Raw genomic sequence first — 17523 nt, forward strand, 5'->3', positions numbered from 1 at the left:
CCCACCCCACCCCGCCACTCCCAGAAGCTGGAGGACTCCGGCTGTGGGACAAGGCTCAGGGCAAGGGGGTGGGGCATCGAAGGGGGTGAGGGCTCTGGTTGGTGCTTGGCTCTGGGGGCTCCCTGGAAGCAACGCTGCCTACACCTGCAAGCACACTGCCTATGCCTGCAGGCACTGCCCCCGCAGCTCCCACTGACCACGGGTGGAGCCGGTGCTCGGGGCAGAGGCAGTGCACTGAGCCAAGTAGGGAGCCTGCCAGCCCTGTCCCCCTCATTCCCCTCCAGCACCAGTGGGGGTCCCGGGCTGCCTGCTGCCGCTGGCCACCCCCGTCCAGCAACAGCAAGCGTCCTGGGCCACTCCCCTCCTCCACCACCACACCAAGATTTAGTCGGGGTATACAGTACAAGTCATGGACATGTCACGGGCCGTGAATTTTTGTTTACTGCCCATGACCTGTCCATAAGTTTTACTAAAAATATTCGACTAAAATGAAGCCTTAACTATAATCAGCACTGGTTCACGTCTCATTTGTTTGTTAGTTACAACCTAACAATGCCCATGATGTGGTACTAGTGGAGGTCTGTTACAGACCACTGAATTAAACCAGAGAACATGAAGAATTATTCCTTAAGCACCTATCTGTAATGTGTGGAAGAAAGGTTTTTATGGGAGATTTCAATCTGGAAGACATTACATTGTTACAGTTTCTAAAAATTATAGATGATAAATTTCTAACACAAAAGTATTGCACCCTACATGAGGTAATGATTTTGGACCTCATTGTGAGAAATAAAGATGAATTAATCACTGGACTGAAAGTTGGTGATTGCCTAAGGACCAGTGATCCTGATCCAATTATGTTCATTATGGGCAAACAAAGGAGAGCCCTTATCGGTAATAAATAAATAAATTATATATAAAAATATAAGCCCACACACTGCTTCAAAAGAGAAAATTTCCCAAAGGCTAAGGAATATTATGACTAAAATTGATTGGAGAAAACAAACAGAAAAATGTGAATTACAATTGGGAGTTCTTTTAGAAGAGTCTGTTAGATGGCCTAAAATCCTTAATTCCACAATCTGAAAAATGGCAACTCTGACTAAAAGTCCAAACTCATTCAATGGAGAAATAAATGCAGCAACTAGAAATAAAAAAGCAATATATAACAATGAAAAAAAAGGAGAAATAGATAACAATATAAATTAGAAGCTATTGAGTACACAAAATGGATAAGGGAAATGAACGACATCAAGGAAAACTTCATAGCTGTCAGAGCAAAGATTGGTAAAAAGGAATTTTTAAGTACATCAGGAACAAATTAAATCCTAGCAATATCAGAGGCCAGTTACTAGACGATGATGGTAAAATTGTTAATAATGATGCAAAAAAGACAGAACTGTTCAATACATATTTCTGTTCAGTATTTGGAAAGTAAAAGGATGATGTATTTGTATCACATGTGGATCATGAAGGACTTTCTAGTAATGAAGGAGGACGTTAGACTGATTTTAAACCAGGAAGCCTGGATAACTTGCACCCAACGGTGCTAAAAGACTTGGCTAATGAGATCTCAGCCCACTGATAATTATTTAGAATACCCAGGAAATTCCAGAAGACTAGAAGAGGACTAATGTTGTTCCAATATTCCAAGAGATGCAAGTATAAACCGGTTAGCTTGACATTAATCCCATGCAAATAATGGAAAAGCTGATGTAGGATTCAATCAATAAAGAATAGGAATATAAAGAATGCCAGTCAACATGGAAAATGTCTTTTCAAACTAACCTGATTTCATTCTTTGATAAAGTCTGTTGATAAAGATAAGTACGCAGGTGTAATACATTTAGACTTTGGTAAAGCATTTGACTGAGTACTGCACAACATTCTGATTAAAAAATTAGCACTATGCAATATCAATAAAAGAACACATAACATGGATTAAGAGCTGGTTAACTAAGAGCAAATGAATATAAGTCATACTTACACAATGCAGGACTGTGTCCTGGAAAGAAATGACTCTGAAAAGTATTTAGGGTTCATAGTGAATAAACGACTCAATGTGAGCTCCAGATCAGTGAGCAGTAGTACGGACATGATTTTTACTTCTCTATAGACAGACAGTATACTACTACGTACAATTCTGGTGTCCAAATTTTAAAAAGAATGTTGAAAAACTAAAGAGGGTGCAAAAAAGAGCCACAAAAATTATTTGAAGGTTGAAGAAATTGTCTTACAGTGAGCTCTTTAGGTCTTTCAATCTGTTTAACGTATCAAAAAGACGACTGAGGAGTGATGATCGCAGTGTGCAAGTATCTTCACAGCAAGGAAAAACTAGATATTAAATGACTGAAAGCTGAAGCCAGACAAATTCAAATTTGAAATAAGGCACATGTTCTTAACAGTGAAGGTGATTAACCATTGGAAGAAGCATACCTAAGGAAGCAATGAGCCCTCTTTCTTTCAGTGTCTTCAAATCAAGACTAGAAGCCTTCCTGGAAGCTATGCTTTAGCCAAACACAATACAGGCTGAATACAGGGTAAGGTGGGTGAAATTTCATAGCTTATAATGTACAGGAAGTCAGACAAGATGATCTAATAGTCCCTTCTAGTCTTAAAATCTATGATCATCATCATAGGAAGGCACAGCAGATAAGTTTAGTTCTGCAAAAGAATTATGAGAGACAATAAAGGCAATTCAACTTTCGAGAGACTAATGCTGTCAGAAGAGATACCACAGGATCTTCTGGAAGGATTCAGAGTCTAAGTATGCCAAATTTTAAAAGCCTTGCATTGGTTTCATACAGTTCCATCCTCAAACAATATGTACTGCTGGGTTTGGCACACTGTAAGTTCCTAAAACGAATGGGATGATGATTCCTTCTGAATGCTTTCAGGGAAAAAGCTAGATATTATTGGGGGGAAAAAATACTTCCAAAGGAATAAAGAAAATGCTGCATTTAAAAAAATAAACAAAACAAAACATTAGTACTTGGGAATTGTGATGGGGAAGCTACACCTCACTGGCAGAAAAGGGGTAAAAAGCAGCCCCAGGGAGGCAGCCAGTTAGAAAGGGGATAAGAGGGGCACCCAATCATGGGCCAACAGGCTCATATAAGGAGGACTGGAGGGCAGAGCAGAGATCAGTAGCTGACTGGAGCTTGAGGGGAGAAGATCAGGCTCCTAACAGGAGGAAGGAGTGCCAGCACCTGGGACAGAGCAGTGCTGCAAGCAGAGACTGGGAGAGCTAGAGAGAGCTCCTGGCTGGCTGCTAGGGCCTGCAGGCGGAGGAATTGAGGTAAGGGCAGAAGAGGGTGCTGGAGCCACATGGGAAGTGACCTTTGAACAATGGACTGCAGCTGCCACCGAGGGAGTGGCTGGACAGAGATTGCAGATCCCCCAGAAGGGGGAGGGGGGCATAAAGTGTGGCACAGCCGGAGGGCAGCGTCACTGAAGAGGACGCAAGGGTCCCAGAACAAAAGTGACAGCGGCGAGGCACCACAAGAGGAGGGTACCATAGAGAACAGAGCTAATTCCCATGACAGCCGGCAGGAGGCTCCACAGTGGTCAGTGGTATCCCGTCACAGGCATCAAAAACTGATATAAATAGCCAATTTCTGAAATGTTTAAAAATTGGGCTTGCAGTTCCTTATATTACACAAAGTAGTACATTTTCTGGAGACAGTTCCATGGCCTGTGTTTTGCAGACTACACCATCATAATGGTTCCTTCTGGCCTTAAAAATCTATAACTCTTAGTGCTCCAAGTTTTGCCTACCTTCCTCTTATGTGGAGACTAACAAGACCAGTCTAAGTAATTAAACTGCATCAGAAAAACTTCAACCAATCCAAACCTTTGACCTCATCTTTTCATTTATTTATTCACCATCTTCTTCAAAACCCTTCTCAAAACATTTTCCTGTGTAGTCTTTCAGATAGTCTATTATAATAATATTAGTATAATCCAGTCCAAGTTTAATAAGTATATGGTATGTAAAGGGTGCATTCCGCTAGTTGCCCAGCATGTTATGTCAGACTTATCTACCTTCTCTTATCTCCTGTTTTAATTTACTCAGGTCAACTTTGTCTACTCCATATTTTGTGAAACATGTACCACATTGCAAACAAACAGTAATATTACAATAATGCAAACACCACAAATACAGCCCTGATCCAATACCTACTGAAGAAAATGGGGAAATGAATAAAGCTACAATGACAAAGTTTCAGCGCATAAAATAATTCTAGTGAATTATAAAAGCTGCTAGAGCTCTCTTCTGATGTCTTACTTCCTTACAGCACATGAAACTGGAAAGATCATTTATCATAAATAGACAAGAAAAGAGTTTCTGAAGTGTAAAGGAATGGAATGTTTCAACTGGTGAGAAAACTGGTTGTGCTCCAACTTGTAAAGACTCATTTCTCACAGAGCTCAAGTTACTTACCCTGTGGCATGACAGTCTGAGTCAGCCTTGACCCAGCAGTAGGTGCAATTGTGTTACTGTGGATGTTGTATTTTCTGCCTTCAATTGCAAGTGTATTTGAAAGACCCAAAAGACCAACTTTGGCAGCACTGTAGTTTGCCTGACCAAAGTTGCCATATATTCCAGCAGCTGAAGAAGTCATAATTATTCTTAAAGAGAAGGAAAAACAGAAAATCAATAGTTTCTAGAGGATGTCAGGTTATGTGTTGCAGACGTTTTTGGCTTCTGACAATTACACATCCTAAAACCATGGGAATGGTAATTCTGTAACATCTCAACATGTCAGAATGAATGTTTGAGTAATTAAGAAGCAACTTTTTCTAATATGTTGTGGTGATGCCAAAAATGGCACAAATACTGAAGAGTAATGCAAGGGGAGTTACAGGTGCTCAGCACCTCTCAGGATTTGGTCTCATATTAGAACAGAAATAGCAGCTTGCAACCACTGGCATAATGGCACAACTATTTTGTAAAAAGCAAGGAGGGCACTAATGGAATGTATGTTTGCATTTAACCACATACTTCATATGAAGATATTTTTACATTTTAAAAATAGCTTTGACAAACAGAAAATTTTGCTAAGTTGAAAACTGTTTTCACCCACCCCCTACATAATCAATAGCACTACTCACATGCTTAAAGTTAGACACAAGTTTAAGTACTTGCCTGAATCAGCGCCTAATGCATGTCACATGTCTCCTTTTTGAGCAGTTAATAAAATCTCACCATAACCAGTTCTGATCTGAATTACACGGAGTGTGCATCTACAGTAGCTGCACTGACTTAACGAGAGTCACTCCAACTTAACATAAGCGTAACTGAGATAAGAATCTGTCTCAATGTCATTCCCAATCACTATATCATCAACATGGTTTCACCATCTTCAGTCCAAATAAAGGTGCCTTGGTTATGTTAAGAGAGTCAAGGTGAGAAAAAGCTAAAAAGTGTACAGAAGCAAACATTCTGCAAGTAACACGTTTCTATACATTATGTGAAGATCCATTTGGTAAATAATACTAACATCATTTGGCAATAAACAAAATAGAGCAAGAGAAGAATTATGTCATATATACAGGGATGCAATCCCCAAAATTATGCCCAATAAGTGATCAAATGGCCACTATATGCCGTTTTGGTCACAGAATGAAGCATAAACTAATTTAATCTTCAGCTTGTAGGTGGATAGGACTAAACAGCCAGACTGCCAAAACACCAAGACAATCACTACAAAGAATAGATATAAAGGTGAAAAATATAAATCTGGATGTAATGTGAACTAACAGCACCACATCAGCTTTGGGAACACACCAGGCAAAGTGCACACAAAAATCTTCACAATAAATCTGGAGATGTTTATTGAAAGAGAAAAAATAACTTAAAAAAAACAAAAACAAAAACCACCAGTTGTTAGGATGTTACCCACAGAGTCTGCGTAGGAGAAGGCAGGAAACAAATGGATGTCAACCTCACATATTTGGGCACCAAGTGATTATTTCCTTCCCATTGACTAAAGTGGAGTGAGAATTATCAAGTAATCCATTGCAGCATCAGAAAGCTTGTGACCATCTACTGTTTACTGATGAAAAAATTAACCTTAGACAGTTTTACCTTCCAAACTTCTGATTTTTCATATGATTCCATGCAGCTCTGGTGACCAGGAATGACCCCTTCAAATGAATTCTATGAATTATATCTACAATCAAATTAGTTGAACAGACATTTGATTCTTTTCTCTTTTGTGGCAAAATAAATATGCAGTTTCTACTTTCTCCAAGAAAAAAAAGTAAGAAGCCTAGTTAGCTTCCTCTCACTTCATTCACACTCAACTAATTTAATCACAGTGTGGACATCTGCACTGCGTTTTTAAAATCATTTTCAAATGCTGTGGGATGGGCATTTGAACTGACTAGGCTGGTCTCCCTGCTCCCCTTCTTGTCCTGTGTGCAGCTCTAGCACATGAAGCTCATGGTATCACAGACCCCCTGTGCTTAAGCACAGCCACGGGCTGTATTTTTCTGCAGTTCCTGCCTCTTACTGGCAGTCTTTTGGGGACTTATTGGATGCTCATTCCCCATCACTTCACTGAGGGGTATTTGCTTGCTGTCCTGTTCTGACTGTCATTGGGCACCGCAGCTTCACACCACGTTTCCCTTGTTATAGGTTTTGGGTGTTGTCTGTCTTTCTGGACTGCTGAGGGTTTCAGGGGTTTCTCTGGGTCACAAATGCATTTTTCCCACATGGAAAAATTGGTGCAAGTTTCCCATGTGGGTTTTTCCTGACAGCCTTAACCAGAAGGTCTGGTTTTTATGAGTGCTTCCCCCCACCCCCTCCCCGGAGATAGGGGCAACATTTGCAGGAGTCCAGTGTGGATTGCAACACGGATCCAATGTGAAAGCTGATAACAAATTAAGCATCTTGGGGCTGAGATTTGCAGGCCAAGTGTGAATCTCTAAGGTCAGGTACAAACACACACACTCCAGTCTGTGCCCCTCACACTCTCATGAGGATGGGGTGGAATTTACTTAACTAGTGAAGGTTTCTAGACGCTAAGTCAACTTCAAAGTTAATCAACTTACCCCAGTCTTCATCACTTATCCTAGCAAATGAACGGTCCCTCAGAATCCTAAATACATTGTCAGGAAAACAAAAAAGGAAGGTGAATATGTATTTAAACAAAAGGATTAGAATATGGTACAACAATGGGGAAAAGCTACTTTCATATTTACTTACCCAGCATTGTTTATAACAATATCTGCAAAGAACACAAAAACAAAACATTTTAAGTATGAATGAGTATGAATCTGCTTTAACTCTGCTCCTGCCTTCAAAATCTAGGTTACAAACGCACACATACAGTTTGTTATAATTGTTAAATAGTCACTTACTCATACTGACTGGGGCTGTTCCAGAATTAGGAAGTGCATAACTTTCCTTATGTTTCGAAGTATTTTTGGACATGTAGTCCCAGTTTGCCACAGGCTGCAGTGACGCCTCATAAGTAGACGCGGGTGTTGAGATGACAACACTAAGCACTGATAGGAAGGTGCCATAAACCGGCCCCTTCCTCAGTGACATCATGCTCAAGTTTGTAGTGACCACCCAGATCAATGATGCTACTTGCTTCAAATTCTGAACTACATGATTTATGGTAACATAAAAGCTGGAATGCTCCCAAACTCAAAGTGAGTGGCAACATGGACAAAGAGTCAGAAAGCCTATAATGTATCTCAGACCACAAAACCAATAATAAGGCAAGAGAGAGAGCTTCAGAACATCCACTCAGTTTTTCATCTCTCACTGCCTAGGTTTCCGTTCTGCACATGCTACCCTGAGCATAAAGGAATGTGGACATCAGGTCAGGAGAGAGAAATATACAGAAGGGGAAAACTGTATAGTTTAAGGGGGAAATGAAACAGAGAGGAAACAGAGGGAGAAGATGGAAAATAATAAAAGGATTGAAGAAAACAGTAGAAAGAAGGAAATGGCTGGAAATAAAAGGAGAGAATGAAAACAGAAGACAGAAGTGGGAAGAGAGGGCAAGAGATAAGTGAAGAAATGGAAGAAAAATTAAACACACAGCTTAATGCTTTGTAGAGTTTTATTTGCTTTTGTTCTAATCCATTGCTCAGCTCTGACCAAATACCATTTCCAGGTACTCAGCCAAAGTAAAAAGGTTAGATAATGATTATGCCTTTAATACTGGCAAGCATTTACAGAACAAAAACGTTATTAAGAAAATGTTTGCGAGCTTTTACTCTCTGTAGCACCACAACAGTCTATTCTTCACTAAGATAAGGCAAAAGTAAAGAGAATTACTCTAATGTTACTGAGCATCTTTTAACTCTTCATGAATCTCTTCAACATTCTTTTAATTCTGTTCATCAGGGATTAAATGACTAGCAACATAATGTCACACCAATAAGAAAATAAACAGTATGATAAAAGAAAACAGATCAAAGTTTAAAGTTTGCTCTCTATTTATGGGTATCAATAATTCTGTCTTTTAGATATACCAGAGCAAGTCAGAACTATGCTTCCTTGCACTATCTTCAGCAAAAGGGCAAGACAGACATTGTGGAGTAGACTGCGTTATTAAAAGCAAACATAAAACAGAGCCAAAAAAAATGTGAAATGATATCCACTTCCTTTAAGACTTCATATACTGTTTTAAGGAATAACACTGAAAAAAAATCAAGATTTCAGGAATAAGTCACCACGCTTTGGAAGTGTATTTTCTCTGCCTTGGAATGCAAGTTCTCTTTTATCCTGGAATAATGATAAACTGAAATGACAGTCCAGCCCAGAATATGGATTATCATAGATTCAGTACTGCTAAGATGTCTGGGTTGCTCTGTTCACTTTCCAAGGTGTAGGTCTAATCTTTTGGGTATTGTTCTACAATGACAGTAGGCAAGTGTCTGGAATAATCTTTGAGAGGACAACTTGGTGATAAAGTAGAGGGAACTGATCTTCACAGAAATGGAGATCTACTGGGGAACCATAAATAATGGCAAACCATTATTTGCCAACTAACTTTAGAGAAGACCTGTAAGGAAGGTCCAAAAATTGGGTAATAACTTGAACGACCATATTACCCGACATATGCTTATTTTTAAGTGGAGAGGCCCACTGGGGAGAGCTGAATTCTCATTTGTTGGCTTCTGTTTTGTTTGTTTGTTTTGGAAGGGGAAGATGAAGAGTGATGTGTATAAATAAATTCACCTTCTGCTTTTTTTTAAATCACATCAGTATTTATATTAAAAGAACAACAATCACCTTCAAAGCCAGTCAGTTTCAAAAAACTAAATCATACAAGTTCCAGGTTGTAAAACTTCTCCCAAGTTTCCCTGACAAATGTTGTGATTCTTAAAATTACTTTTAAAAAAAAATACGTATTTCACCTTCTGTTTCTCTGTGAAAGAACCATATTAGCAAGGGAAACTGTGAAATTGATTATATACCAAGTGCTGTCAAATGCACAGATTTTAAAGTAATAATTAGGTGTTGCTAGGAATAATAGTAAGCAAAAAATTTTTGCAAGGAAATTTTATTTCTGAATCATTGGTCTCCCTTTAATAAAGAGTGTTAAGAGCAGCAACATGCTACCTTAAAACAGAGAGATAAGGGGACTCAGAGTTCCTTTCTACCCTGTGTAAAAAGAGAGATGATGCCAACGTTATAATAAACTTTTAAATATTCCTGACAGATTCAGCCCCTACAGAAGTCATCCATAATGACCACAGTGCACATTATGGAGTGGGTACCATTGTCTGTCTTGTAGGAAAAGGTGTGTGGCCTCTAACAGCTAGAGAGCCAGAATGACTGGCTGAGGCAGCTTCAGATCAGGTTTCTGTGGGGATGCTGACCAACCCCCATAGGTAAATGGAAGAGAGAGGGGCACTATTTAGGTCCACAGCAGTACAGGAAAAGCCCTCTTTTACCTGGACCAAGTGGAATAGCATCCACCCTCCCATCTTTGGAAGTAGCTAAATAGCAGGTTTTGTCATGATCCGCTGTGGGCACTACAGTAGTCACTCCTTTCTCAGGGGGCTGGGAAGGACTTTTTCCCTCACTGCCAGATTACTCAAGGCAAAGTGTCGGGGGCTTTTTGCCTTTTCCACAGCGGGTTGGGAGCTTAGCTAGGATGAACACGAAACGGGGATTGGGCTATGATGTCATAACTCATTACGTAATCATGGGGCCAATGTTTGCTGCAGGTACCTCACAGGGAAAGATGATGGTGAGCAGATCAAATGAACTGGTAAAGGATTTCAAGGGGTTATTATTTAAAGGAGCAGAAACAGGGAAAGATTCAGGCCTCCTCTAACTGGTACAGGAGGGAATCAACCCCCCCACTCCTTTATAGCCCCCTTTAACCTTCAATCAAGGTGGCAGGGTCCCAGCAGTGGATTGGCTGGGGAGCAGGATGGGTAAAGAGGGATCGCTGACAGCAGCTTGTCCTAGTATGTGTAAATGATTATGGAATTACCTGCACTGTACACTTATGTGCTGGGCACTCCCAGATATTTATGAATAAAGTTGCGTCCTAATTATACCACATCCAGTGTGTCCTGTCCACCTTCCAGCATAGCTGGACAACACTTATTTACAGAAAAAGATGTACTGTCATTTATACATATTCAAGGAACAGTGTTCCTTCCATAAACACTCTAAATGCTCAAAATAATTACTTAGATAAATCTTGCAATTTTCTTTTATATTAGCAACTGCTAATCTCTAGTTACTGGGAAGCAGCTTTTTCATTTGTTTAGGACTACAGAGAATAGAACACCACAATCCTGAATTTAATTACACTGAATTTCCTGTACATGCTATCACTAACTCTCAATTATTAACTGCACTGCTTAAGATGACTTTGCATTCACAAACAAACAAGTTATAAGTTAATAATTGTACCTATTCTCCCAAAAGCTTCAAGGGCTGTCTGCACAAGCTTCTCACCAGCCTCCACTGAATCTGTAAACAAAACAGGCAGTGGTGTGATCTCCAAATAAAATAATTTATTAGTTACACAGCCACATATTACTGTATACAACGGAATGTGATGCACTTAAAAAGAAAAAGTGAACTGCTCATGTGAAATCCCTATGGGGTAAAATGAAATTTTAGCCACTGCAGGCAATTAGCCCACTGTAATTCCTGCACAAGCCAAACAGTGAAGCATTTTATCATTACATGAAAACCAAGAAGCTAAACTCACTAGAAACAGGGAGCCTAGTTGCTGTGTTGGCTAAATGATAGGCTTGCTACGTCACAGAAAACACTACCTTTTGCGAGGGAGGAGGAGGATGCTCCCTCCCTCCAGCATACAGGTGCCAAGAGTTCAAGTGAATAAAGGGATCACAGATTTCATTTCATTGCTTTATGTCTCCATCTCCTCCAGCCTCTGAACGTTTTATCTCACTGAATGAACTAAATTACTAATAGTATTGGAGCAGCCCTTTGTCACAAACTGTTACCTTTCCATTTGGTAACAGCTCAATGTACTATTTCCATAAATGAAGTGGCCTTATTAAATCTATTATGGAAAATAACATACCATAGTTAGCTACTGCTTTTCCTCCTTTTGCTCTTATTTCTTCAACAACTTTGTCAGCTGCTGAGGAGCTTTTGCCATGTCCTTTGAAGTCACCTCCCAGATCATTCACTGCATAACACAAAAAATAAATTCTTGACCAACCGATGCTCATATGTTTCAGTCTCTTCTCATCCTGCAGCTACTAAGGTTTCTGGCTGATGTTATTAACGAGATTCACTGCAGCTGATTTCTACTGGTAATCTAAGTTATTTGGACAAGAGCAAACAGTTTGACACTCTACTGCAGGGATGGGCAAACTTTTGGGGGAATAGAAATTGTATGGCAGGCCATGAATGCTCTCAAAATTGGGAATGGAGTACAGGAGGGGGTGAGGGCTCTGGTTGGGGGTGCAGGCTCTGAAGTGGGGCTAGGGATGAGTCTGAGGTGTAGGAGGGTGTTCTGGACTGGACCGAGGGGGTCAGAGGGGGATCAGGGCTGTGGCAAGGGTGCGGGAAGGGGTGCAGGCTCTGGGCTGAGGATGAGAGGTTTGGGGCACAGGAGGGTGCTCTGTGCTGGGGTTGAAAGGTTTGGAGAGCGGGAGGGGAATCAGGGTTGGGGAAGGGGCGTTGGGCATGGGAACAATAAGTGTTCATGTAGACATGCCCTGAGGTAACAATTTGTGAGGTACAGAAGAGATGTTTCATCGCTATTTGTGATTTACTTTCTCTGCCAAGCTTGATCTCTCCAATGGTATTGTTATTGTTCAACACGATTAAAAATCTAGATATCATACAGTCACACTCATTAGAACTAGTCTAGTCCTCCAGTAGCATTTGCTTCTGCTACTGAATGATCACTGAGGCTGTGCCTTGAGTACATTTCATTTTTGATCCTTCTTCAAGCCAAGCTAAAAATAATCTCTGAATTGGGCTGCATTCATGTGCTTGGAGCTTCTTTCATAAAGTTAATCACAGAAAACCTACATTTTGACAGTGCAGTGCTATGCAACAATGAGAAGAGTGTTTCAACTCAAGCAATATATACTCTGAGGAAGGTACTTGAAAGCTCTTAAATATCTATACACAGTGGAACTGGTTGTGGACTTGAATAGTATTTAAATGTGATTTTAAGGATAACTATTGAGGGAGGTCACTCTCCTTTTCCTCCTCACTCAATACCATGTAAAGTAGTCTACCAGCTTATCTATTTGTTCATTCTCATTATGGGTCTTTTTCTATAAAAGAACTGGGCCAAAATACAAAGTCAGGATACTGACACTGTTAATGGCAGTTACGATTGCCTAGTGATTCTGGGATTCATATAGTCAATGACTGCTTCAAGCACCAGGATCTACTTCTTTTCTATGTACACTTCTTCAGATTTGTCATTTTTAAGGGCTTGTCTATACGGCAAGTTACTGTGCTGGAAGCCAGGGTGTGAATCCACAATGCATATCTTGCCGGGACTTTCATTGCACTGTAGCAATGTCCACATAAGACGTTACTGCACAGCAAGATGGTGCTCTACAGATTAACATCCTGGCTTTCCGTGCAGCAACTTGCCAGGTACACAACCCCTAAAGTTACATTTTCAGGCAGAAAGACCAAGATAGTCTTTTACTACTGTAAGTTCCAGCACTGCTCTTTCTAACTTTTGCAAGACCTCAAACAATGAGTATTCAGTAACGAGACAATTAAGTCCAAAATGAAATACAATGCACCCACAAGTCTACCTTTTTCATCATAATTTACAAATTCAAGTTTATTGTGGTTTGGCAAACTAGAATAAAGTTACAATGTGAAAAAGGCCTTGTTTATACTAGAAACAAACTGACCAGATATTTAACCAGATCAGTTACTACCCTGGTTTAAAGCAGTGCAACTCTCTAACTGACAAAGGATTAAACTAGTTTAACCCTTTGTTTAAATCAGTTTAGCTTTTGCCAGTAAATTTACCAATTTAAAATAAATCAATGTAAGCAAGAATTAAACCAGTTTAAGTGTGTCTATACTGGGTGGTTCCACTAGTTTAACTAGACTGATTGAAATAAATGATCTAGATCGGTTTAATACTCAAGGCTGTCTCAATACATTAATAGAAGAACATAATTAATCTAACAACCAACTGAAAAAATCATCTATTTACAAAACTAAAGAAGATTAAAATGATCCAAATATGGTTCTACTCCAAAAGGCTACTTTATAAAGATGGTACCTCCTTACCCAATAAATCTGCTGGTTTGTGCATACGAAGTCGTATTTGCATACTTCAGTCAGCAATATTTTTTCTTTTTTTTTTATTGTCCTGCATAGCTAACACTGAGTAAGCTATATTACATAGTCTTGAGATCATCAACAGAATGTTACTAACCAAGCATCAATTACATCTATAGAACTCCAGGGAAAACAGTGGGCTTGCATACTCAGGCCACGTCCACACTACAGAGTAAAATCGAAATTAATAAAATCGATTTTATAAAACAGGTTTTATAAAAATCGATTTTACGCGTCCACACTAGGGCATATTACGTCGGTGGTGTGCGTCCATGGTCCCAGGCATCCATCGATTTCCGGAGCGTTGCACTGTGGGTACCTATCCCATAGTTCCTGCAGTGTTCCCTGAGCCTTGGAATTATGGGTTACTACCCCAGTGCCTGATGGGGCAAAAATCACTGTCGTGGGTGGTTCTGTGTACAGCCTCACCCCCTCCCTTCCTGAAAGCAGCAGACAGCCATTTCGTGCGTTTTTTACTGGGTGAAGTGAGCAAACGCCATAGCACAGCAAGCATGGACCCTGCTCTCATCAGTACCGCGATCATGGACGTTGTAAACAGTTCACGCATTCTCGTGCTGTCTATGCTGAACCATGAACTGCAAATGCAGGAGAGGAGGCTGCAGCTACGGCAGCGCGGCGACAAGAGTGATGAGGACCTGGAGACTGATTTCTCCGAAACCGTGGGCCCCCGCGCTTTGGAGATCCTGATGGTAATGGGGAAGGTTCTACCCATTGCTCGCCGATTTTGGGCCCGGGAAACAAGCACAGACTGGTGGGACCGCATAGTTTTGCAGGTGTGGGACGATTCGCAGTGGCTGCGGAACTTTTGCATGCGTAAGAGCACTTTCTTTGAACTTTGTGACTTGCTTTCCCCTGTCCTGAAATGCCATAATACCAGGATGAGAGCAGCCCTCACAGTGGAGAAGCGAGTGGCAATAGCCCTCTGGAAGCTTGCAACGCCAGACAGCTACCGGTCAGTCGAGAATCAATTTGGAGTGGGAAAATCTACTGTGGGGGCTGCTGTGTTGCAAGTAGCCAAAGCAATCATTAAGCTGCTGCTACGAAAGGTTGTGACTCTGGGAAACGTGCAGGTCATAGTGGATGGCTTTGCTGCATGGGATTCCCTAACTGTGGGGGGGCCATAGATGGAACCCATATCCCTATCTTGGCACCGGAGCACCAGGGACCCAGTACATAAACCGCAAGGGGTACTTTTCAATGGTGCTGCAAGCACTGGTGGATCATAAGGGACGTTTCACCAACATCCACGTGGGATGGCCAGGAAGGATTCATGACGCTCGTGTCTTCAGAAGCACTACTCTGTTTAAACGGCTGCAGCAAGGGACTTACTTCCCAGACCAGAAAATTACAGTTGGGGATGTTGAAATGCCTGTAGTTATCCTGGGGGACCCAGCCTACCCCTTGATGCCATGGCTCATGAAGCCATACACAGGCAGCCTGGACAGTGGTCAGGAATTGTTTAACTACAGGCTGAGCAAGTGCAGAATGGTGGTAGAATGTGCATTTGGCCGTCTAAAAGGTCGCTGGAGAACTTTACTTACTCGCTCAGACCTTAGCCAAACCAATGTCCCCTTTGTTATTGCTGCTTGCTGTGTGCTCCACAATCTCTGAGAGAGTAAGGGGGAGACCTTTATGGCGGGGTGGGAGGCTGAGGCAAATCACCTGGCCGCTGATTATACGCAGCCAGACACCAGGGCGATTAGAAGATCACACTAGGAAGCGGTGCGCATCAGAGAAGCCTTGAAAACAAGTTTCATCATGGGCCAGGGTACGGTGTGACTGCTGTGTTTCTTTCCCCTTCATGAACCTCCCCCCCCGTATTGACTCCTGCTGCAAGCAACCTACCCTCCACCCTTCCATAACAGCTTGCTTATGGAAATAAAGTCATTCCCTGTAACCAACCCACCCTCCCACTTACTTTGAATAGCATGTCATTGTAAAAAGAGTAAGAGAAATAAAAAGGTACCCCGGGAGTGGTTTGGGAGGAGTATAGGAGGGAAGAAAAAGGCCCTTAAGGACATTTCAATGTAATGACAGCCTTTTGGTTGGACTGTCCACGGGGTGGGCAGGTGCAGAAAGCCTTCCCCCACGCGTTCTTACACGTCTGGGTGTGGAAGATATGGAACATGGTGAGTACTGAGAGAGGTTAAACATGGGCTGGAGTGGCACTCTGTGACCCCGCAGCTCTTCCACCAGACTTCGGAGGATGTCAGTTTGATCGCGCAGCAGCTCCAGTGTTGCATCCCGCCACCGCTGATCTTCCTGCCTACACCTCTGATCTTCCTGCCGCCACATCTCATCTTGAGCGTCCCTCCTGTCCTCACGTTGGTCCCTCCAATCCTCACGTTCACTGGCAGCTTTCCTGTACTTTGCTACCACGTCTTTCCACTCCCCCAGATGAGCTCTTTCATTGCGGGTTACTGCCATGATTTCTGTGAACATCTCATCCCGTGTCCTCTTCTTCCTCCTCCTCCTTATCTGAGCTATCCTTCGGACTGGAGTAGGGAGGCTTGAAAAATGTGCAGCTGCATGAGTGGGGGAAAAGAGTGATAGAAGGATCATAAGAGATACATTTCACAGAACAATGGTTATACTCTTTCACAATGAACTACACTATTCACCGTACGTAGCACGTCACTTCACTAGAAGGTCGCCTTTGGATTCTTTTAGTATTTAGTGCCTGCGGCTGTGGTGTAACAGATCAACACAGACGTAGATCCTGGGATTACAAATCAGCTTGCAGGCAGACATGGTAAGGCATATATCTAATGGCAGATCACCCTACAACCTCACCCTTTCCCCCCACCCCTGGCTATTAGCAGGTAACATTCATGCTGGGCAGCCAAACTGCTAAAAGCACATCTTTTGCTTCTTTTCTTATGCCATCAGAAAGGTTAAGCACTAGAGGAAACTGTGAATTGTTTTCCCCCCCACTTTGCATGTCTGCTGTAATGGCAGGTCGCTGAAACCTTACTCCCTCCCCTTTCCCCCCCTCCCTTGGCAATTAGCAGTGAAAATTCCTGCTGCCCAAATGCTAAAAAGCTCAGCGCCATTAGAGACACCTCCCCATAGGAATGGGCAGCTTTTTTCCTTCCCCCCGCATGGCTAACTGCAAGGGAAGGATTTCTTTTAAGCCACAGGAAAGCATCACCATAGGAATGGTCATCTCTGTCCCCTTAATAAAATACATTAATTTTTACCAGGTGACCATGAACGATATCACTCTCCTGAGGATTACAGACAGAGAAAAAGAAATTATGCTTCTTGAATGCCAGCAATCCCCGGGACCATACGCAGCTAGGCTTTGTCATGCAATGATACCCGATTACGTGCTCCAGGCATGGTGTGGTAAAGTTTCGTACCATGGTGGACGGAATAAGGCTGCCCTGCCCAGAAACCTTCTGAAAAGGCTTTTGGGGTACCTCCAGGAGTGCTTCATAGAGATGTCCCTGGAGGATTTCCACTCCATCCCCAGACATGTTAACAGACTTTTCCAGTAACTTTAATGCCAGCTAATGCATGCAAGCCCTCATGGCAAATCAATTATTAAAAAACGCTTGCTTTTAAACTATGTTTTATATTTACAAAGGTACACTCACCAGAGGTCGCTTCCATAGCTTCATTGTCTGGGCTAGTGGCTTGGGAGGGCTGGGAGGGTAATTCTGTCTGGGTGAGAAAAAGCTCCTGGCTGTTGGGGAGAATGGAGT

The 17523-nt window shown here is 41.8% G+C and overlaps 1 protein-coding gene across 2 annotated transcripts in view; it reads right to left on the minus strand.

Annotated features, from left to right (window-relative positions):
* The window catches only part of HSD17B4 (hydroxysteroid 17-beta dehydrogenase 4), a 119517-nt gene that overhangs the window by 86917 nt on the left and 15077 nt on the right, over positions 1–17523 (minus strand). Inside the window, exons 3-8 of one of the 2 annotated variants that reach the window (XM_030567854.1) lie at positions 11544–11651; positions 10901–10960; positions 7214–7235; positions 7060–7106; positions 6092–6176; positions 4445–4632 (exon numbers count right to left, since the gene is read on the minus strand). In XM_030567854.1, the coding sequence (XP_030423714.1) occupies positions 4445–4632; positions 6092–6176; positions 7060–7106; positions 7214–7235; positions 10901–10960; positions 11544–11651 (510 nt within the window). Of the gene's footprint in view, positions 1–4444; positions 4633–6091; positions 6177–7059; positions 7107–7213; positions 7236–10900; positions 10961–11543; positions 11652–17523 lie in introns of those variants that run through there. The other variant, XM_030567855.1, reaches the window with a different exon arrangement.

Source organism: Gopherus evgoodei, chromosome 6 (genome assembly GCF_007399415.2).
Source record: "Gopherus evgoodei ecotype Sinaloan lineage chromosome 6, rGopEvg1_v1.p, whole genome shotgun sequence".
Classification (NCBI taxonomy): Eukaryota; Metazoa; Chordata; order Testudines; family Testudinidae; genus Gopherus; species Gopherus evgoodei.